Source organism: Antennarius striatus, chromosome 10, assembly GCF_040054535.1.
Source record: "Antennarius striatus isolate MH-2024 chromosome 10, ASM4005453v1, whole genome shotgun sequence".
NCBI classification, from domain to species: Eukaryota; Metazoa; Chordata; class Actinopteri; order Lophiiformes; family Antennariidae; genus Antennarius; species Antennarius striatus.
Window position 1 is genome coordinate 6,854,942 of NC_090785.1, and position 22,263 is coordinate 6,877,204.

Consider the following 22,263-nt stretch of genomic DNA (forward strand, 5'->3'; position numbering starts at 1 on the left):
CTTGAATTGACATTCATCATTCAAAATTTTTTTTAAATTTCCTGTTTAATACCGTATCAAAGCCAATTTTACCTCAGTTTGGAAAGAAAATAATGCCTCAGAATCCTTCTATGCTTTACGTACTGGTACATCAAATAAGAATTAACAATACAAGATTAGCAGAACTTGTTGAATCTTAATGTTAAGTAAACCCAGTATAGAGAAAGGGTTGGTTACAGATCAAATAAATAAAAATCAAAAATCACAAAAGCTATTATTATTATTATTAGCAGTAACCATGAGTTTCCAACTCTGTAAATACAAGACAGAAACTTTATAATGTTTGGCTAATGTTTTTTTTTATTGAAAATGCACATCAATGAAATAAAAGTAAAGTTATTCAATCATTTGAAGTGTTGGTGAGTTTCTGACTACAAGAGGTGATAACTGATACTAGAAAAATGTATGGCATTTTCTGACACCAAAACTTTACACTCAGTCACATCCAAAGATCACAGGTAATAAACAACCAGTCTTCACTTCAATACACAAAATATATCCTTATAAATGATATAAATGCATGAGTTATTTTTATTATATTCCTATCTGGGGTTCAGTTCAGCTCCATGTTGAACTAATATTTGGCAAAAATGGAGCTGAAATCATAGGACAGAGAAAATATACAGTAATAAAATGCACCATTCGAATAAACAGCTATTAAGTTGAAACAGACCGCAAAACTGAGTTAATAGGAGATAAAACAAGCAGGTCAAAGAGGCAAAAGATCACAGGCATAATGAAATAAATTAATGCATGCAAAATATAGAACAGGCTGGTCAGTATTAAAGCACAATTTGTTATAATAAATGGCCAAAACGTGACCTCCATGGTATTCAACAGTGACATGTAAACATGTCACCATCAAATGAAGTGCTAAGTATAAAATATTGCTTTGGCTTTTGAATGGTTATGATTAAATTATGCTTTATTTGATTTTCCCATTTCTTATTGTTGCCCACAGAAACTGAAAACAGTAGATTTTAATTTCAACACCAAACCAAAATTTAAGATAACTGGACTACTCATTATTATGTATTTCATAGCAGCAGTGCATTAAGTGCTTCTGTCCATGATGCGTTTGTTTTTAATCAACAACCATGGACTTTTCAGTATTTCTTCATTCTTTTTCAGTATGAATAAAGAATCCTGCTGAAAAGATGAGTGCATAGTGCAGGTCATTGCAATTTTGTTTGAAGATCACATAATTATTTTACCTAGGAGTTCTGTAGATACACCTCAACTGACGATGGCTCAGTCCTCTCTGTCCTCTCTTTATATACATTAAGACATTTGAGTAGATTTAAAGTGTGCCTGTTTTCCAACATACCTGGTTTAGAGCTTCATTAGGTGGTTAGAAATACCATGTGAGTCCACATAAGGCCATACTAAAAAAAAATTAGATTCAATGGAGAGAATAAAAAAATGTTCACACGGTGAGAAAAACAGGAAGAGGTAAAGGGTGCTTATTTCTTGCTGAATCTGCAATCCCCTCTTCAGGTGGTCAAGACAGATTAAAAGAAGCTAAAGAGACAAAGAGAAAGAAAGCTGGCAGTTAGAGAAAAGGTAAAGCTGAAAGTCTTACAGAAAGTCATCAGACATCAGATCAAAATTTACTTTGAAATACCCGGCAGGTCCCAAAATCACTGTAAGCAAACACATCTATTCAAAAAACACATGAAACTTAATTAGACATCATACTGTGGCCATTAATGATTTGCATTATATTTTTTCATTGTGAATGTAAATACCATTTGAATGTCATAATAATTAATAAACATGTTAGCACAATGGGAAAGGTTAGTTGCAGCGATAGTGGAAAACTGTTCTTATGTACAAACAGCTAAAGCAAGAATTAGATCACAGATGCGGTTAAAACAGCAACGAGACACAAAGATATACATTTATCAATGTCACAGGAATGCAGCTTTTGATTAAGGAACCCTGAAAGCTGGGGTCCCAAAAACTTCTGGTGTCACTTTGAGGTACTGAGTACCCACAATGGCTTGAGGGCTGAAGACCTAATCAGTGCAGAGCCAGGTATTACTGCAAAGGAAAGCGAGACCACACAGACCAGTAAGCTGCTGATTAGGAAAGGCTTGTCTCTTGCTGCATTGTGATCAATGACATTGGAAATCAAAAATTTTGATGCAGCTATTTCTTCTATTTTAGAGAATTTTCTCAGTCAAATGAGAGTAGAGGAAATTATAGACCTCAGAGGGGTGAAAAAGTCACCAAACAACACCCTGTGACTCTGACTACAAAAAAAGAACCACATAAGAGTTTAAAACATCAAGGAGCATCAGATTTTTAACAACACTATTTACAGTGCTTGAGGACCTTATCAAATGTTTATTACCATTACATTCATTCACTATGTTGTAGACATTTAGTATTAATTTGTTGATAACTATCAATTAAAATGTCTAATCATACAAATCAACCATACAAATTTTCCCATTTGAAATTATTATAACATTAGCGATACACAATAATCATGGCCACAGCTGTAATGTTTGGTTAAAAATTGGCCTTTATTTTCTGTTGCTAGATTTATGTGTAAAACTGATACAAACATTGGTCCCTGCAGAGCAATGAACATCAGATGACTGTCAGTGCCTTCATAATGACTCAAAAAGAAAGTTACAACAGCACTGACAACATTAATATAAAAAACATCACATTTGTGTTTTAAAAAAGTGCAAATGTGAAAGCTAAGACATGTTTGAACAACACATGACAATGAATGAGGTATGAGTGGCAAAGAGATTAGGTTCGCATCAGACACATGCATCAAACTTAGTGAAATAGCATCAGCTAAGGGACAAACAAATGCCAAAACACATTAAAACTAAGTAAACAATTTTATCCGGAGTTCTTTAAATCAATCCACTGGATTTTAAGAAAGTTACTTGAAGACGCTTCAGTTCTCATGAACTGAAGCTTCTTGGATGAGAGGCAAAACATCTTCAAGAAACTTTCTTGAAGTCCAGTGGATTGATTTAAACAGCTCTGGATAACCGTGACCTGGATGACTTAGAACCTACACAGACATAGGCAAACATTTTGGGAGCAAAAATTTTCAATGCGCACTATATGTTAAGTTTACAGGTCAATTATAACCATGACCAAATAAAGTCGAGCAGTTTAAATAGTTCAATGCAACATAATTATTATGTTTTGGGGGTTTTTTTGGATATTTTTCTTTTTTTTAATACTGCTACGTTCAACGAACATGGAAGTCTGAATTGCAGTTTGACTGAAGCCCACACTTGCCAATTACTGTATGTGTTAAAATACTGAGATAATCTTGACAGATTTGTATAACCAGTAAAGTCTGAAAATACTGTTTTTGCTAAGGCTGAAATTTGCACAGGGTCTCTTTTCCTGAGCCCCAAACAATAAACCCCTGCAGAAAGGAAAAAACTCAAAAATCTAGAGCCGCTGACTTGACTCGTGCAGATGCGACAGATCTGGAAGCTGTCATTCAAACTTTCAGCAAAGCAGTCCCAGTTTGACAGACTGCAGATATATGAGTATCCATCTGCATTTTGGATCTGGCATTGGTTTTGCATTGGACACTCTTCCGACACAATCCTCTACGGGAGTTGATTCATTTTGCTTCCGACGGCAGACACCAAAAAATGTGTTAAAATTAAAGTATATGTGGCTGTAACTTTAAAGTTGTGTTCTTTTCATGAAACCAAATCCAATTTTTTGGTACAATATGGTGTCTGCACTTTAAAATAATAATCGTTCAATGTCTTCAGTCAGCTTTACACAACATTAATGTTTTAACATCCTTACATTTGTCCTGTCGCAATTCATTCTTTTCTGGCCAAACATAAACTTAGGTCCCAAAGTCTGATGCATGTTTCACGTTTGCATTAGCATATTTCTGCCCTTCACAACCGTAGTCATGTACATTACTTTTTAAAAAAAGCTCACTCCATCATGCAAGGAATAACTGAATAAAAAAACAAACACGAAATGCATTATTTTGTAACGTTGTAAAGAAAGACAAGCTGAATAACTGTTTGTGCAAATCATATAATAGACAAGCATCATTCAGCAAAAAATGTGATGTCACACTAATAGCAATGCCCAGCATCTTCCAGAGAGTGGGGGAGGCATGTGGAGGGTTGAATTATGGGGTGAGAGCAGGGAAGGGATGATGGGGTGGAAATTCATTCACAGGATGGCCACAAGGGAGCACTTTTTCTACAGGAATCCTAAGCTGGAAATGAGAGAGAAGGGTTGTTATTTCTTTCTTATGAATTAAAACATCAACACACACTCACACATTTTCACAGTGGTTATATCACATCAACATTAAAGGTAAGGTTGCACTTAGAGGACATCATGCTTAAGGAATCTCAGATGCTTTTAGTTGACATTGTTTCAGGTGCAGTGGTCTACTTCTTCTAACTGCTGTCAGTGGTTTTTCCCCCACATCCCTAAGCTTTACAAGTATGAATTTCACCCTTGTTGTACAGAATCTTGACTGTCAAACAGCATCTTGTGTTCTATTTAGACCTTAACTGCTTGAGGAGTTTACAGATTGCCAGACAGATGTTTTCATTCACTTTCACCCTCCGTTGAGACTGAGTGTCAACAACACTTCTCTCACTGTGGAGTCGGTATTTTTGTGTCAAATAGAGAAGAAGAGCTGACAGTGGGGTCGTGATATAGCTACGAGATCAACAAAACATGTCATCCTTCTGAACAAAGTTGGCCCTGGGGCTGTTTGCTGATCTGGTGTAACCTTGCTTCAGTTCAGCCATGAATGCCTCTTTGTGCTATTGCAAGGCCATCTGTGGAAGGACTTGAGCGAGCCACAATAAAGGAGAGTGTTGTGGATTTATGAAAGAAGATGGGGTGGTGGGGTAGTAAATCAAATGGGTGTGTGCAGATCTCATCAACTGTTTGATTTAGTAGGGCATAAGGACGTTAAACTCCGCCAGCTCAAGGATATTAACAGTGATGTTAACGATCGGATATTGCAGGCCCTCAAACGCTTGTGTGCAAATTTGTATTCTAGTTTTTAAATGCAGAAAAGGCAGCTGTGGTCTGTATTTGGAACAGGAGCAGAATGTCAGATGCAAAATGGAATTTATGAGACACTTTACCTGTGTCATTCAAATCAACTTTCAGATCCTTAAGATTTTCTCACTTTTTGAATCTGAATCTGGGTAAAGCTTAATTTTAAATTTCCAGTTATTATTTATTTGTGTATATGTGATAATTTATTGTAAATTCTGATCTATCAGAGGTGCTTCTTTATCTCTCATCGTTGTATTTTGTTGGTAATGTAACTCAAGAAGGGGATCTTACCAGAACAGGTGCCTCATGCAGCATGCAGCAAGTGTGGGGGAAGTTAACTGGAAAACATGGATGCAATGTAGGTGACATGCACTCAAGGGACAGATTCACATCTAATAGCAATGATCAATAACTGTCTACTGGGAAATGAAGAAAGCGCTGACTCAAAGTTGAGGCGAGGTTAAACAGACAAATAAACTAAATATCCTTGTTAACAATTGAAGTGCAAGACCTCTGCAACCGGCTTTAATCAGTGACCCACAGACAAAGGTGGCATAGCCCCCCCCCCTCTTTTTTTTTGTTTTTTTGAAAGGGATGTTTGTCCAGGCACAGCTGATAAAGATAGGAAGTGGCTGTGAAGGAAAGAAATGCACAGGGAAGAAAATAAAGCAACAAGAACCTTCTCAGTGCAAGTGTCTTCTTCCTTTTCTAAGAGGCACGGCGTCACATCAGCTTCAACACAAAACCAGCAGTTGATTACCAGCATGAAGGGACGAACAACACATTTTGCTTCAAACACAAGATTTGAAGTTTCAAAACTGTTGCACGTAATCGGAATTCACTGACATATTAATATGTGCTGTCTGATGGAATAATTATTGTAATACATCTAGAAGACAGGAGTCATACTGTAGGTTCATAATAATGCTCTTCGAGTAGACTGAACGTTCATTTAAACAAATGTAAAAGAGCTTAAATGAAGCTGTTAACACTAATCTGTGTCTAAATTCATAATCGGTTTTCTGTGCCTGTCTGGAGTTCACTCCTCAAACTATTCTGGTAGCTGGATACTTTTAAGGTTGGAATAAAAACAGCTAATCATTTTCACAGGCTCTCACTCTCTCTGCACTGTTTATTTTTCCACATTAGTGGCAAATATGGATTCTGGCCAGCTCTAAACATCATCTGTTCTTAAAAGGATGAAAGATTTGAGCTTTCATTTACCTTTGTGAGCAAGAGTTTGACAGAGTTCTTGAGCTTAGCCAGTCTTAAAGTATGCATTCGATAAGGCAAATATTAGGCAGATTATGAATGCGTGGTGAAAAGAAATTAGTGGATCAGACCACAAGTGACTCTTGTTTGCAGCATCTGTGCACAGAGAGGATTAAATGATGATACAGTTTGCATTTTGTTAGGATACAGCTAAAGGTTTTTTGTTAAATGCATATCTAAAAGAAGCCAAGTGCATTACCACAAGTTATATTTCCCATATTGATAATGATCAATCTATTTTGGTAATTGATCAACATTTTGGAATGTAATAATATGCAGCCATGTCCCCCAGAGCAGATGTGAAGAAGGCAAAGGACTGTGGGAGTAAAAACTTACTTTTTCCTCTCTTTATCCCTCTTGAGTGTGGTGGAGCCCCCTGGCTGCTGTGCTTGGTTCTGCAGGAGTTCTGCAGCAGTTTTTTTCTGTTTGAACATGTTGAGTTCATCGTCAAGAGACTTTTTCTTATCCTCCAGTTTCTTTTTCTCATCCTGGTGGAGTTTCTTCAGACGATCAAACTTCTCGTGCAGCTACATAGCAGTGAAAAAAGAAACAACACTGTGTGTCATTTAAGACGGGCGCAGAAACTTGCCTACACAAAGATTAGCAACATATCTTTCAGGATAGGCTTAGATCACAAATGTAATGAGGATACCTCTTTCTCTGCTTCTTTAAGCTCAGCCTCCTTCTCTTTGACTCTTTGAACGAACATTTGTCTCATTTCTTCTTCTTTCTTCTGCAGTTCACCCATGAACTCGTTCCTCTTGGCTTCATATGTTTCCTGAAGACTGGAAGGCAAAAAGAGAAAAGGGGTAACTAGAAACTTTGTGTAAAATGACAAGAATACCTCACTACTGGAAGAAATCAAAATTTTTTGGTGTGACAAGACCATAATGAGCAAATATAGACTGTTTAAAGCACTTTTGTGTCTCACGGAAGTGCGCTGCGTGAGACACCCTAAGTGCTTGATTCCAGTACCTGAAGGGCTTGCTGTCAGGGTCTGTGTCCTTAAAGCCCATCTCTTCCAGTTTGCAGCGGCGGTAGAGCTCATAATGACGTGTGTGAGTCTGCTCTCGCAGGTCTTCCATGTTCACTCTGATCAGCATTTCTCGCAATTTTACAAAGTCACAGTGATTCTCATTTTCCACTGCAGAGACACCACAAAGATAACAAATAAATGTTTTGCTCAATCAAATAGCATACTGTTCATTTTAAATTATGCCATATGTAATAAGCACAGAGTTTCTGTTGGCTAGTATTTCTTTCTCCAGTGGAAAAATCCATTCATTGATAATGTCAGGTTAAAAAAAGTATTTGGGTTACCCCAAACATGAAGTTTTTATCGCCAGGTTACATTTTCTGCCAATGCAAATTGCTTTTGTTCCATTAGCTACAGCAAATGTGTTGCAGGTCTGTGTTTGTTGTCTGAGATGGACTCAGTGGAATGAAGGGATCACGTTAAACCAAAGGATCTTCATCTTCAGCACTGACCTATGGTGTAATGTGCAGTAATTAATCTATTTATTCTTCTTGACTGCAGACAGGAGGGGAAATTCTCATTAGCATACAGATAGGGGAAGAGAAACAGAAAGACTAGTGGGAAATAATCAGATTCTGATCAGAGATATAAGTTCAGTACGAGATGTAACTTAGTCTTAGTAAATAAATAGCACATTAACTTCATCAATTACATATATTTCTAAATCTGTAGGAACGGAGAACTACTGCAGCTTTAACATTTTACATTAAAATGGCAGGTAAGGTGCTGCAGCGTAATGTGGTTATATAACTGTTTATGTCTTAGAGCTGCTGGAGCAGAGGAGCAGTATGAGCAATAGCAGTAGCTGCAGCAGCCCTGATTTCAGGGAGCGTGCCCTCATTTCCTGTACAGGATGTGACATGGGCTTACCCTGCACTGTCCCCCAGGGGTACTGCCGGGCTTTCACCATCTTGTTCCCAATCTTGACTTCCTCTGTGCTCCCCACTACAGCAAATGGCAAATTGCTCTATAGACCAGAAGGAAAAAAGCAATATTAGGTTCATGAAACGATCCTTATCAAAGATCGTTTCAGTGAAATGACAAAGAAGCTGCACCCCAACTGCATCGCGCGGGTGTTGAACAAATTGGGACCACAACAAGTCACGTAACAAGTTTCAAGTTGCTCGGGTTTTCATAGCTGAAAAAGTACAGGCGGTGACTTCTCTCTTCATACATACATAGATGCTTATGCTACAGATCAGCCAATATTTCAGAACTCAGAACTTTTGAGAACTTACCGTACATCTATGAGGTATCAGGACAAAATACCACACACCTAAAGATATATTTTTGCTAATGCACATCTGAATGAAGTTTTGTTTTTGTTTTTTTCAATCAGAACAGTCTTGAGCTCAGTCTGTATGATACCAGCTGATATGTAAAGGTCCCACGCAGTCAGTCAGGGAGAGTTCCAGCATCCCCACAGATCAGACCTCATAAAGAGCAAAGTGAGCCTGACAGGGAATACAGTCCCTTTCTCAAGCTGCACATTTTCCTGCAGATTGAGCTGCTTGGCTGCGCTGAAAACACTCTTTTTCCTACATAGGGTGGCTTCCTGACAGCCTGAGCACACACAGACGGTGCCTGCCTCAATGCCTTATCACATGATATTTATGTTAACAACGCATGAAGGAATTCAAAAGTCCCAAACAGGAACTCATTCTGGTCATGTATTTCGTATAAAAGCACATGATGTTGACAAGAATCCAGCTGCAAGCCTTACATTCATGGTGGAGTTGATCTCTGCCACAGATTCGTCATCGATGGGGAACTGGTAGATCTGGACTCCGTTGCTGACCAGCTCACTGGTGATTTTGATTTTGAACTTGGCCAACTCACTCTTGGAGATTGCGTCGGACTTGGCAATGATTGGGATAATATTGACCTGCAGTTGGGAAATGATGGGAGACTTAATGTAGGCTAAAACAATGACAAAACACATATGATGTAGCACCCTTTAGCTTCTGTGTCAGCAACAACTTTTCCATAACTCTTTTTGTGTACTTGAATTTGGAAAAATAGAGATATTGCCATGAAAAAGGCCAAAAGAAATTAAAAATCATATTATTCCGGTCTCTCTTTATCTTACCATTAACATTTGCTTACTGCTGGTTTTCTGTTACTCCTTGACTGCCCGTCAGACAGCACAAAGGGCACCAGTAACACAGGCTAGTCAGAGAAAATGACAGAGCAAAGTGTATTTTCTACTGGAAGTATAGGAAACACACACTGACACGCATAGACAGGCCAGTCTCTGCAGGATCACCTCATGCTGTGAGACATCTAATAAAATTATTAAATTTAGTAAATTCATAATTTTTTCCTGAATAACCAGTGTTCTCTTCATCATGTCAACACATTGCAATACCTCCCTCTATACATCCAGGATCTCTGCATGCCTCTGTGTATTGTGGGAAATTACACATTCTTAAACACACAGCTATAAATAGCTAGTGTACCAAAAAGAAGAGCAGCAGACCTCCATCTCCTCTTCTAGATCACTCATAGGGTGTCCAAACATGGCGTTAGCAGCCTGAGTGAATTAATTCCTCTGTGATTTATGATGTCTATGTTATTCAAACAGTAATAGTAATGCAGAGCTACAGAAAAGAAGGCAGACAAGCAGGGGTCACGCTAGGAAATGCATTCTCAACTGGCTGATGAAAAATGGGACTTTTACTCCCACACATTTTTTAACAAGCCCTGCCAAATACACAATCCCAAATGATTTGCTCTCCAACTAGGGTGACAGTTTTAACTGTCAGCTAGGCAGGCACAGGGTCATGTGAACAAAAATACTCCTGAGTCTGGTAATAATTCATTTGACTCAGTGAGTCTGCTCTGGATGACTCTGTTGTCAGAGCTTGCTGGGGGCTCAGCTGCTCTGGAAAAAAAAAACTACGCTAACTCTTTGTGCACGGTGCATGCAAATAAACAGCCAAAGATCTCACAGAGATGAAGCAGCGGTCACTGAGTTGATTGCATTTCACAGTTGACCTACACTGACGCATTAACCCAGAACCAGACAGTTTGCACGCAAGCAGGCAGCTTGGAAAAAGTTCATGATCCATGACTACAGTTGATGGATGAAACACTGGAAGCAAGAACACAACGCCAAAGGATTTACCTGTATTATGACTGAATATACAAGCTATTCTTTGCTATTTGCTGCAAAGCAATGCTGCTTCTCACTGAACACTTCAACAGCTATTCATTCTACTGGGCATGTTGTTTCTGAGTAATGAGAATGGATTGATGAAGTGAAAGGGGAAGGTCACCTTGCTATCGAGTTTCTTCATGGTCACCAAGTCCAGAGATTTGAGTGAGTGTCCCGTGGGAGCGATGAAGTACAGACATGCATGGATGCGGGTGTCATGGTAGCTGTGAAGCGTCCGCTTGATTTTCAGTTCCTCCTGCAGGTATGCTTCAAACTGGGCATCAATGAACTCCACAATGGACTTGTAGCTGTAAGGAAAAAAAGACATACTATTTAAATGTAAGAATTTCAGCATATCCTGCTTTGTATCTCAGTGTTTTAGAGTCATCAGCGTCAGGACAAATAATTATCTGGTGGGTAAATTTAACAAGCGCAATAACATTCTGACCGAATCTTAACATGAATCATTTGACATCTGGAAATCCTTGTCCCCCTTTTATGACTACATTTCAACAAAAAGCATAATTGATGTAGAGTCCCGCTTCCCACATTCTGCTGGAGCCCTGCAGTCTGTGTGCTCACAGCAGTAGAATGGACATGGACAAAGATGTTTGACCCCATGCTTGGAAGTGTAAAATACAGGAAATGCTGAGAGCATCCACCCTTCCCAGCATAAACTCAAGCACAAAGAAACACACAGCATGTAAATAAACTGTAAGATATTTTGATAGCAGAATTTCATGTGACTGAGTTTGTGCTTTTGTGAAATGCTTGGTATCTGTGTTATTTCCTCTATGAGTGGTAATTTGAAGCTACAAAAAAAGTGTAAAGTCTGAAAATAACCCCAGCCTTCCCATTAAAGAAAGCTTACTCCCCCCTTGACTTGCCTCGAGAGCAGAGTTACCAATTACATTGTGGATCATGAGCATAAAACCAGTATGTTATTTTTGTTGAATTAATAAATTCTGGACAGTGGCCTACAGCAGCTTTAATCTCGTTTTACTCCCACAGAGCCTCTGGAGCAAGACATCTAAATTTAATTTCTGGTTTCAAACCTGATAGTCTCAAGCCCACATTCTAAGGGGTGAGTGTGTGTGCAGTTTCAGGTTGAATGAAACCTGAAGACAATCCGGGAGAGGGTGGAGGGTAATCGTATTATGTGTCAGGCATGTTAGGTTAACAATGAAGTGTGCGTTTCTCACCAGGAGAAAAACCTGTTGATTAGAAAAAGTACACATTTTCTAAGATCAGATTTACCTATCTTCTTTGTTGATCTGGTCTCCGAAGCCCACAGTGTTAACAACGGTGAGTTTGAGGCGCACGTTGCTCTCCTGAAGTTCATAGGTGTTGGACTTGAGCGTGACGCCTGGCTGGTTGTGCTGAGTGGGCTCACCCTCGAACTTGGTGTTGAACAACGTGTCCATCAGGGTGGACTTTCCCAGACCCGTCTCGCCTGAACACATAGATAAAAAGTTTTTTATTAATGGTTTTACACAAATCATTATCTTGTGGTCAGTCCGCAGATGTATTTGAAAGCAACACTATAATCTGATGTGATTTCTTCCACACTAATCTGTCCGCTTCAACCTCAAATAATGATAATGTCAAATATTTTTAGATAACAAAGTTCCACGCCTGCAGCAAAGGATTTATAGAGTGTCAGCTCATTATTAATGACCTACTTAACTGAAAAAAGAAGCCTGAAAAGGTGTCTAAGAATGTTACAAAGAATGTATCATTTTTGAAATGCTAAAAAAAAAAAAAAGCAGAACAGTAACTGCTGATTTATTGTGACAACTATACTCTGTTATCAGATGACTCACAAACAAAGCTCCGTCTATGAGATATTTTTACTCATCACAGCTCGGCCATGTTAGCCTGTTTTCAAGAGTATCTAATTGTGTGTGTGTGTGTGTTTGTGTGTGTATAATCCATCCATCCATCCATTCTCTTGTAGATGAGACAACTGTCTACAGAAACGTCATGAGTCACAGGTCTGATAGAGCCTATCCCAGCTGGCTACAGACGAGAGGCAGGGAACACCCTGGATGAAACGCCTGCTAATCATGGGGTCACACGAAAGACAAACCATCATCCATGCTGACACTCATACCTACGGACAATTGGAGTGATCGATTCACCTAAGCTGCATGTTTATAATGTGGCAGGAAGGTGGAGAACTTGGAGAGAGTCCACGTATAAATGGGGAGAACATACAAACTCCACTCACAGCGCTGCATGCTGTGAGGCAAAAGTACTACCTACTCCATCACAGTGCCGCCCCAGATCACCAGATCATAATGGAAAAAAAGAAGATCACATGTCTTTGTCCCCAGTCATGCTTGTACTACCGTGAAAGGCTGTTCCTTGTAGTCACATGAAAACATTTACGGTTTACGATGGAAGCAGCAGTTTGCCTCCTGTACCGTCTTGTGCTCCGTATTGTTGAATGAATCCTTTTAATACTTATGTTTATGTCTGGGAACTGCAGCTAAAATAGGACCAATGTATTGAAAAAAAATGTTTTTCAATATTAGTACTCATCAATGATTATCTGTTCTTGTTTTTACCCCTGAGTGTATAAATGCACCTATTATATCCAGAGAAGAGCTGAGGTTTTCAGCTGGAAGCCATAACTAAACTACGACACCAAAAATAACCACCAGGCATCACCAAAATCTAAATGGACATAAAAAGCAGCATAGCATAAAAAACAATAGCTCACACAGACTGACAGACATTTATGTCAGTGCCTTAACTTAATTTATATAGCATCAAAATCAGAAACCTAAACAGAAAAAAATACCAGCCTGACAGTCTTGTTTTTGACTTCATGTGTACTAAAATGACCAATTAGAAAAAATAGTAACATCACCAAATGACTAAGAGAGTAGAAACAATGGAGAAACAATAGAACAACATTACATTCCAAAGCACTGTGTGAAGTAGCTAGCAATGAAATGCAGCTAACACCAACAAAGGCTCATATTCTCTTAGTTTTAACAGTCATTATGGTGAAAGATAATCGTTAAATGAAATCAAATAATCACATGCAGGCATTTCTGAATCTCATGTCTGAGAAACAGAGCTTTCTAATCATGGAGATTAAAGCTGCCTGGGTTAAAAGCATTTTAATAGGTCAGATAAAATCATTTCTGCAAATTGTGGAAAAGGATGATTTTCACAACAATAAAAATAATTTGCATTCAACTTGAATCTTCTTCTTTTCTTTCGGCTTTTCCCTTCAGGGGTCGCCACAGTGAATCAGTTGCCTCCATCTAACCCTGTCTTTTGCATCCTCTTCTCTCACACCAACTACTGTACCTTCATGTCCTCTTTCACTACATCCATAAACCTCCTCTTTGGTCTTCCTCTAGGCCTCCTGCCTGGCAGTTCAAAACTCAGCATCCTTCTACAAATATATCCACTATCTCTCCTCTGGACATGTCCAAACTCCTCTGGACATGTCCAAACCCTGCATTTCAACTTGAATGAGAGAATAAAATAATTTTCATAGATGACACACTCACCAACGCACAGGATGTTGAAGCAGAATCCATGGTTGACAGACTTGTTGACCAGCTGGTCAGGCATACTGTCAAAGCCAACATGGCCTGCCAGAGGGACAGAGCGAGCACCCTCACCCTTAGAAAAAGGAATAAAGGTAAATGCATCAATCACTCACCATGACATGATTTGTTAAGAATCACACAATTGTAAGGAATATCTCTAATGTGCCACAATAAACATCTACATCTCAGTGATTGTAGATGGATGTAGACGGAGATGGATTTGGGGTCTAATGTAGCTAAGTTCCTGTTTCCTGAGCAGTAACTTTCCTCCCACAACGCAGCACGTTTACCAACTACAATGCACATACATAGAAAGGTTAATTTCAAGATAACTGAGTTGGTAGTAAGTGTACAGCAAAAAAGCTCATTGTTATGCCATTACAAGTAGGAACGAATAAGAGCCAAATGTTTAATTTAATGTGGTACGTATAATTCCATGATGTGTCTTTCTGTCATTTTGACTTGGAAACTTAAACTACCCTGTTTTTGTGTGGTGGCACTTGCATTTACTCTAGCGTTACACTGTTAGTACACAGTCCATCACTGGAAGGCAGCAGCACAAACACAAGTGAGAAAGCACTGTTATGTATGTGTGTGGGGGCGTGTGGCTGCCGCTGTGCATCTCCATCTCTGTCAATCTCCATTCTGCAGCCTAAATCTACATTGTAAGGTGTAAGAAAGCAAAGAATTTTGATTATATGGCAAGGAAAGCAGTCTAAACCAGCTAAACCACAGCTAACCAGCCATTATGTGGCTTCACATAACACAGCCTTGCTTTCAAATGTGGAATAAATCTTGAGAAGAAAACATTCCATCTAAGGGTCGATTTAAAATAACTACACAATTTGATGTTAGTGGACAGTTGTGGATTGTTTGAATGGCTGAGGGACTATTCGTTAGACTTGGGGTAGTCTTAGTGGACAAACACACCTTCTTCTTCGGATGCAAGTGCAACATTCCTGCAACCACTCCTGCTTTACAACACAGATAGTCAAGTTACACACACGGCGGGTTTACATTAAATCAGGCGCAAAATCAACGAATTTCCCGTGCTTTTCTAGACAACTTTACATCAGATTTTTTTAAATTGCAGGTAGAATCAGATTCTGTTACTGTCTTGTATGAACACCAGACACGCCCGGCAGAAAGTTACCGGTGCTGAACATGAATCAACATAACGGAAATGGGGGCCGTGGCCGTGCTGTAACGGGGGTGTGAAGAATGAATGGTCCACCGACGAATTTATAATGTTAATGAGAGCTACCGGTAAAAAGGGAATAGAACATAGTGTGTGTGCGGTGTTTAGAAACACCAATATCATCACGATATCGTTTAAAAGTAGCTTTAGCTAACGACATCAGTACAGGAAATATGTGGGCGTTAGCTTACGAAAAATAACACTACAATGATTTTTTTTTTTGATTTTTTTTTTTTTTTTTACCCAAAGCAACCGCTAAAAGCATCATTTTGTGATCGGAAAACCTAAAATTCGCATAAACCTACAGTTGGATTTCTAACGGCTAGCGGTGACTACGAGTCCTTTTCTTTAGCGACGAAACATTTGATTTTGGACAGAAATGTCAATGAAAAACGGGATGGTGAGAAGCGAGCTATGCAAAGTCTAGTACACAATGCAATTCCTTTAGGTAACGAATAAAAAGCATGTTTCAAAAAGATTTGTGTTGATTAAGACAGCGGCATCAGGAAGGAAAAAGCGACTCACCGCTTGCCTTGCTATTTCAGTTGACGCCATAGTAGTAGCCTCTAACTGGTGAAAGGAACCTCAGCTGCTCTCTCGCTGCTGAGCAGAGTCACGGCGAAAGATGGCCTAGTAGGAACATACCACTAACCAACAGGCTTTTTTTTATTTTTATTTTTTTTAGTACGATACCGTGTTCCTATTGTGCGTCATCTAAGTCGTTCAAGACCACTAAAAAAAAGACGCGCACACCTCGGCTCATATTTTGAAAATGATCTTGACACACAACTGTAACTAAACATGAGTCTTTGATCCGGATTCCCCCATAGGATGTCATAGTGGTTTAACCCAATTCGAATAGCAGTGAACCGCAGTGAATGAACGGGTCGATTTGAAATGAAAAAAAAAAATAATTAGCTTTAGTAAAAGTGACGTACTCCTAGTGTAATGGCATGACTTCAGAATGCAAAATATAAACATTCATGCGAATGTGATGTAAGAAGTAGATTTGAGTATGGTTATTCTGGTCGGTATGTTACATTTTCGAACAACAGAGGTCCTTGTACATAACGTACATGAAATATATTTCTACAGAATGGAGTTTACAAATTAATATCCTCACATTCGCCACATTATAGTAATAGGCTATGAATAATTTGACTGACGTCAAATTTGATGGTCACTCTCGTTTCGAAACGCCCATTCAATACGTCAGAGCTTCGGTGACCAATCAGACGAAGGCAGGTAGTTTAAACAAGCCGCGGTCGTTTGGACGCTTCGCCAGAACATAACAACTTCTCATCCGGAAGGAGCAGTAAGCCACATTTAATACAACTGAATCAGGTAAATTAACGCTGGAACAAGAGCAACAACGGTTTAATTGTCCTTTTAAGAAGTTATAGAAGGGAACCCATTCATTTTTAACTTCATGTTAATCAAGACGTTACGCCACTAAGCTGATATTTGTGTAAGATTTTAAGTTTGTTTTTAGTTCTTCGGCAACACTGCATGCAGCCAAATGAAGATTTGACTGACTGGATGTAACTGAGCTAATGTCAAGTCTCTGTCGACGTCGGTGGCTTTTATTTTTATTTTACTTTAGTCGTCGAAGCTGGTGTTAGTTGTTTGGTGTTAGCAGGTCGTTTAGCTAACGTCATGTTAGTTTCTCAAAACTGTTTTGTACGTTTCATTAGCTCTTTTTTTGAAAAGAAAAACTATGTTTTTGTTTTTGCTATCGTCAGTCTCCATCAAAGATGGAACACTAATACAGGACACATAAGCCACGTGTTTCGAGTGTTAGGATTTAGCTTAATGCTTCAATTTTTAATCGTAAAACTTGACAATTAACCACATGAAGTTTAGTACACACAGCGTTATTGTTGTTGTTGTTTTTTACCAGATAGAGGTTCTTGGAACATTCTTATATTCTAATAATACCGGGTTTTTTTGTTTGTTTAAGTGCTTCTATACTCATGAGCTGGGTTCATTTGTGATTCTAGCAGCAACTGCTATCAGGGTCGATTATTTGCAGGGTTCCATATTTTATTCTATTAAAAAAAAAAAAAAAGAATAAAGGAAGACTGCTGATTTCAATTTCCCTGAACTCGAAGTGAGTTTGTCAGTTTATTACAGGAACAACACTGACAAGGCCAAAAGGATTAAAGTCACTGCAGAGTCCTGTAGCCTTTTGTGATCACCCTTCAGTATCAAGCAATCAATGTGATTCTATCACTTGAAGTGGCTAATGATAGATTCCGCTTACAGATATAATGGCCAACATAAACTTTGCAGAGAGAGAAAATGCACCCTTCCATCCACCTATTCTGAAGATGCGACAGCGACTTCAGTCTGCTCCGGGTATGGAAATCTCCTTGATGGTTTCTTATATTTCTAGAGTTCTTTACAGAAATGTTTATTCTTTTTTTTCCCCACCAGAGAAACTGTTGAAATCTCCTATGATTGCTAGAACCGTAAACACTCCCCTGTCATCTGGACGCAAGGCTTTTGGCAATGTCAACAAAAAGAATTCAACTCCTGCTGGCATTCCACAGGAAAAGAAACTGCTAAAGCCACAGGTTGGAATAAATCACCCAATTTACATTTCTGTTTATAACGTTACCTTTTTTTAAATATGAAAGTCACACCATAGATGTAGGTCTGCTAAAATCATTGATGAATGGAAATATTTGGCCTGAGACAAAGCGCAATTTTGTGATCTGCAAAAATTTCAGCGATAGATCTAAGCTGTGTACATGTACATGTTTTCCATATACTAATGTAATATTTTGCTATCCATAGGAAACTATAATCAAACATGCTCCTCGGACAAAAGTGGAAGAATATCCAGAAATCGAGAAGTTCATTCCTTATGACCCGCTAGGTCAGTTGGTTTGGAGAGAGGGTCCTGAGCATAAAGGGGGGGGGGGGGTAAACATTTTCAATATAATCCATCTACAAGTAAGGATGAGCTTTCTCTGTGTATATTTATATATAGATGGAGAGAGAGATACATGGAACAAAATTTGAAAACCAATGCATTGGTGGAACTGAGTTTGACCACTTATTTGTTGTTAAAATGTTGCTTAATTAGTTGATGAATATCCAATTGCAGCTTTAAATTAGAGTACTCATTTGCAGTTCATTGGTTACTTTCCTCAGGACTAAGCACATTTGAAATCACTTATTTACTCCATAGAATAAATTCATGTCAATTAATCAAAATGTGCAGTGCTCATCCATTCACAACCTTTGGTATATTTTTCCAGAGTTTGAGAAGTACAGTGTACCTGAGGATCTAATTGCCCTTAGTGCCTTTGCTCTGCCTGGACTGGCCTGTTTCCCGAAGGCTCCACATCTATGTGAGGATGATTTTGAAAAGTTGGATGCCATCCCAGACCTGTCACCCATAAAGTTGCCAAAATACTCAGGTATCAAATCTATTTTTGCTCCTAATATAAAATTAGAACAGGAAAGCTCACACGTGACTTTTTCTCTTGGCTGGCAGTGGCGACTGTTTACGGTGCTCTGTGTATATAGAAACAAAGTGTGTGTGTGTGTGTGAGAGACACTTGGACTCAAGAATTTTAACAAAACAGCTGGCAGCAGCTAATCCAAATAAAAGTTGATAGTGTCCCAATTTGGGAGACAGTTTTGAGTGTTGGTCTCATTATTTATCTTATTAATTCCTGATAACCTCCCACATAGGTGCAGTAGTAATGTTTGTTCAGCATTCAAAACTAGAACCGATGCGGTAAAAGACTGCAACATCCCGCGACAACCCTGAATTCAAAATTTTACCCTGACCTACTTGCATAGGTCAAAGATCAAAGCTTGTGCTTTGACCTACTGTCATTGATCAAAGCACTAACTTTGATCTATGGTCTTACTCACACTGGCCTCCCCTCCCCCACCCTGTCTTTTTTTTAAATTATCTTATTATTCATGAATTTGCAAAAGTTGAAATTTGACTTTGACCTATTTTTCTCAAGGTCTTCATCTCATTTTCATCCCCTTTGCCGAGTAATGTGCTTTTTGTTTCATCTTTTTATCTGCAATGGTTGCGAAGATATTTGGTGGACATGCTGACGAACGGATGAACAAATACAACAACCCCGACAATTACAATACACCACCGCTTTGAAGCGGGATGTAATTAATGAGCTTTGCAAATGCAAATACCAACATTAAAGGAAAAAATAAAGGTATTTGCGGCAAAAACGTTGGGGTTGTCCAAATTGAAATCCTTCTTTGACTTTCCTCAACCACAGAACTTGTGTGACCAGTTCTTAGTTGTGTTAATAGAAAGCTGTGTATCAGGTGAGAAACGTTTTCAAGGCAAGCGACCGTAAGTGAAAATTGTCTGGCAATTTTGGCTGTAGCCACCAAGTATAAGGCACAAGTTTAGGTAGTGCATTACCCATTATCCTCATTATCTCCCTGGTATCATTAACCTGCAGTAATATTCAGTATTCTTTCTCCTCCAGATTACTGCACAGAGCTTGATGATTTTCTTCAAACCATTGATGAGCTGACCATCGAACTTCCTCCAGATCCTCTTTCTGACTGAACACTAATGCATGTTTTCTTTATGAATAAGTCTTTGAGGAAAGTTTTAACGTTTATTTCCGGATCATTTTAATAAAGTTTACCTTATTGTATTACCATATTGTGTTGTTTTATGCTAGTTTGTAGTTGTCTATTTATAGAAAGGAATGCGTTCATCTCACAAACATCAGCTGGAGCTTCTGTTAGAGTTGTTCTTGTAAGGTCTATTTTGCCTTTTTGCTGCACTACGCTTATTTGATCAATTTTGGTTGCTTGTCCTATTCAGATTAATATTGCTAAATATAACTTCAGAAGCTTTCAAAGTAGAAAATAGGGGGCAGCATTTGCCTTTCCTGTTCGCATTAATGTACCAGTGAACACAATTCCAAATGAATGTTTTCATACGAATATTTACGCACTTTGAGTTCATTTCTACATGTGATATTTGCCCCCCCCCCACACCCCCTCCTCTGCACACGCCTGGCAGTGGAAGCATGTCGAGGATCAGTGTTACTTCCTGTATAAGTCCTACAGTGTCACGTTTGAGATCAGACTGGACTTTGTCTCATTTCCTCTTCTAAAAGGACTTCGACTTTAGTCAGGAAATCAGTACGACAAAGAATCTCTAACGGTTTGTCTGGAAGGTTTCACCGGGGTTATTGTCGAGTAGATTTATGCGGGAAGGAATCCACTTGGGGAACAGGTGAGAAATACTCGTAGCAGCTCGTCGGTATTTTAGGTGTGGTTAGGGTTAGGGTTATAACGGGATAGAATCATTTTTATTACAGGACGATCTCAAAATAAGGAACTTGGTCTGGTTCTGCTCATGTAGCAAGAAGTCACTGAATTTTTTAAGGTTTTTATTTCAAACTGATTTTCCTTCCACGACAGGCGATGAGTCCGGTGAAGAGGGAAAGTTTCCTGATTATAATAAAACACTATCTTCTGGATGTTGTTTGAGTAAAGGGAAGGACACGGAACCGAGCATGGATAAGAGCAGATTGCATGATGTTGGATGTGACTCATCTGGATCAGCTGTCAGCAATACCGACGCCCACGGCAGCGGGGGGTCCAGACAAGGGACTGTTGTGGAACGACTCTCGAAATATGGGATGCAAGTCATGCCCAGCGCTTTCCAGCGTAGGTCGATGCTGCAGAGGCAGCTGAAAGTCACTGACAGCTCCTCGCCGGGGGAGTTTCAAAGGGACGCATCGGATAGGTCGTCGCTCACACCTGCTATGCGTAAAAAATACCTGAAAGACTTGCTGTTGAGCGATCCCTCTCACAGTAGCTTTAGCAGTGTTCTGTCCTCACAGAGTTCCAGTCTGCCCTCCGAGCAGGACGCAGGCTGGGCATTGTATCCGATGGAGCACGCCTGGATGCTGTCCGCAGTAGAAGGAAACTACGAATCCATACTGGACTTCATCACCACGGACCCCCAGCTGTTAACCAGGAAGGATTTCATCAGCGGGTATTCGGTCCTGCATTGGTTGGCCAAGAAAGGCCGGGACGAGACTCTGATCAAACTTTTGCGGTACGCCGAAAGCGCGGGGATTCCAGTGAACGTGAACATGCGGGGCAGCGGCGGGCTCACCCCGCTGCATGTCGCGACTCTGCACCGACAGTATATGATCGTCAAACTCTTGGTCGGAGCTTTCGGTGCAGACATCGATGCCATGGATTACAACGGGAAAAGAGCTTGGCAATATCTGACGGGAGACGCCCCGTTGGAGATGAAGGAGCTGCTGGGGACTTGGGATGACGAGCACAGCTTTGGACGTGCGCAAAATGTCAACAGAAACGTCAACAACAACACAGCTGGTGCGATCCATGTGGTTGCCCATGACCAGGTCGGTGGTGTGGAGGATGGAGTGAACTCGTTTGACCGGACGAAGAGAAGTGGCAGCTGGAGGTTTGGCTCTTTTAGGAAGCTGCTCCCCTCCTTTTCGTTTCTTGGAAACAAAGCCTGAGTGGTTGATTAACCTCCAGTGGACTCATTTTACATGAACTACAACTATTTTTGTTTGCAGCGTAAATCAATGTTAAGGCAAATTCAATTTATGACTGGCTTTTTCCAGACACAAGTTAGAAATGATGTAATTGAGTCAAATGTTTACTTTGCTTTAAAAATGAAATATTGTCACCTCCAGCTTCGATATCACATTGAGTTTACTGTATAGATTTTTTTTACATGAACTTTAACATAGCCTTAATAAAAAAAAACACCCACTGCACGGACTTTTCTGAATATCCCTGGCTGCTGACCCAGTTCTGCTTTCTGCAACTCAAATTAGTGATAGCTGCTGTAGCAAGTTTTGCAGTTGAAGTAAATATTTCCATTTGTTTTGCCACTGGGATCCTTGTAAAGCTTGTTTGCTGTGCAGTCAAGGGATCTAAACCCTCC

The 22,263-nt window shown here is 39.5% G+C and overlaps 3 protein-coding genes across 9 annotated transcripts; 2 read left to right on the forward strand and 1 right to left on the reverse strand.

The window, feature by feature from the left end:
• Positions 1-318: 318 nt before the first annotated feature.
• septin6 (septin 6) lies at positions 319-15,956 on the reverse strand. 6 transcript variants are annotated; one of them, XM_068325421.1, is made up of 11 exons: positions 15,840-15,956; positions 14,075-14,189; positions 11,802-11,997; positions 10,666-10,852; positions 9,111-9,272; positions 8,258-8,354; positions 7,327-7,495; positions 7,004-7,136; positions 6,688-6,878; positions 5,759-5,811; positions 319-1,560 (listed from the first exon to the last, which is right to left on the reverse strand). In XM_068325421.1, exons 1-10 carry the CDS (start codon positions 15,867-15,869, stop codon positions 5,808-5,810), a joined length of 1,284 nt encoding a protein of 427 aa, XP_068181522.1. In that variant the 5' UTR covers positions 15,870-15,956; the 3' UTR covers positions 319-1,560; positions 5,759-5,807. The 6 variants fall into 6 exon arrangements, with proteins under 6 accessions (XP_068181522.1, XP_068181519.1, XP_068181516.1 ...); XM_068325419.1 differs by lacking the exons at positions 319-1,560; positions 5,759-5,811 and adding exons at positions 2,111-4,273; positions 5,371-5,417; XM_068325420.1 differs by lacking the exon at positions 319-1,560 and adding an exon at positions 2,111-4,273.
• Positions 15,957-16,554: 598 nt separating this feature from the next.
• pttg1 (PTTG1 regulator of sister chromatid separation, securin) lies at positions 16,555-19,980 on the forward strand. Its single transcript, XM_068326093.1, has 6 exons — positions 16,555-16,658; positions 17,580-17,672; positions 17,751-17,890; positions 18,114-18,195; positions 18,581-18,742; positions 19,799-19,980. Exons 2-6 carry the CDS (start codon positions 17,585-17,587, stop codon positions 19,879-19,881), a joined length of 555 nt encoding a protein of 184 aa, XP_068182194.1. The 5' UTR covers positions 16,555-16,658; positions 17,580-17,584; the 3' UTR covers positions 19,882-19,980.
• A 426-nt stretch (positions 19,981-20,406) lies between these two features.
• Positions 20,407-22,241, forward strand: sowahd (sosondowah ankyrin repeat domain family d). Of its 2 annotated transcripts, none has more exons than XM_068326348.1 (2): positions 20,407-20,562; positions 20,751-22,241. In XM_068326348.1, the coding sequence occupies exon 2, from the start codon at positions 20,846-20,848 to the stop codon at positions 21,827-21,829; it is 984 nt and encodes a 327-aa protein (XP_068182449.1). In that variant the 5' UTR covers positions 20,407-20,562; positions 20,751-20,845; the 3' UTR covers positions 21,830-22,241. The 2 variants fall into 2 exon arrangements, with proteins under 2 accessions (XP_068182449.1, XP_068182450.1); XM_068326349.1 differs by having other exon boundaries at positions 20,826-22,241.
• The last annotated feature ends 22 nt before the right edge of the window (positions 22,242-22,263 follow it).

Excerpts from the sequence above, each read along its gene's own strand:
- septin6 (XM_068325415.1), bottom strand. The coding sequence starts at position 15,869 with ATGGCGTCAACTGAAATAGCAAGGCAAGCG. Across the intron at positions 11,998-14,074 it reads CTTCAACATCCTGTGCGTTG|GCGAGACGGGTCTGGGAAAG; the intron begins GTGAGTGTGTCA and ends CTATGTGTTCAG. Across the intron at positions 8,355-9,110 it reads AGATCAACTCCACCATGAAT|AGCAATTTGCCATTTGCTGT; the intron begins GTAAGGCTTGCA and ends TCTGGTCTATAG.
- sowahd (XM_068326348.1), top strand. The coding sequence starts at position 20,846 with ATGGATAAGAGCAGATTGCATGATGTTGGATGTGACTCATCTGGATCA.
- pttg1 (XM_068326093.1), top strand. The coding sequence starts at position 17,585 with ATGGCCAACATAAACTTTGCAGAGAGAGAAAATGCACCCTTCCATCCA. Across the intron at positions 17,673-17,750 it reads GCGACTTCAGTCTGCTCCGG|AGAAACTGTTGAAATCTCCT; the intron begins GTATGGAAATCT and ends TTTCCCCACCAG. Across the intron at positions 18,743-19,798 it reads AAAGTTGCCAAAATACTCAG|ATTACTGCACAGAGCTTGAT; the intron begins GTATCAAATCTA and ends TTTCTCCTCCAG.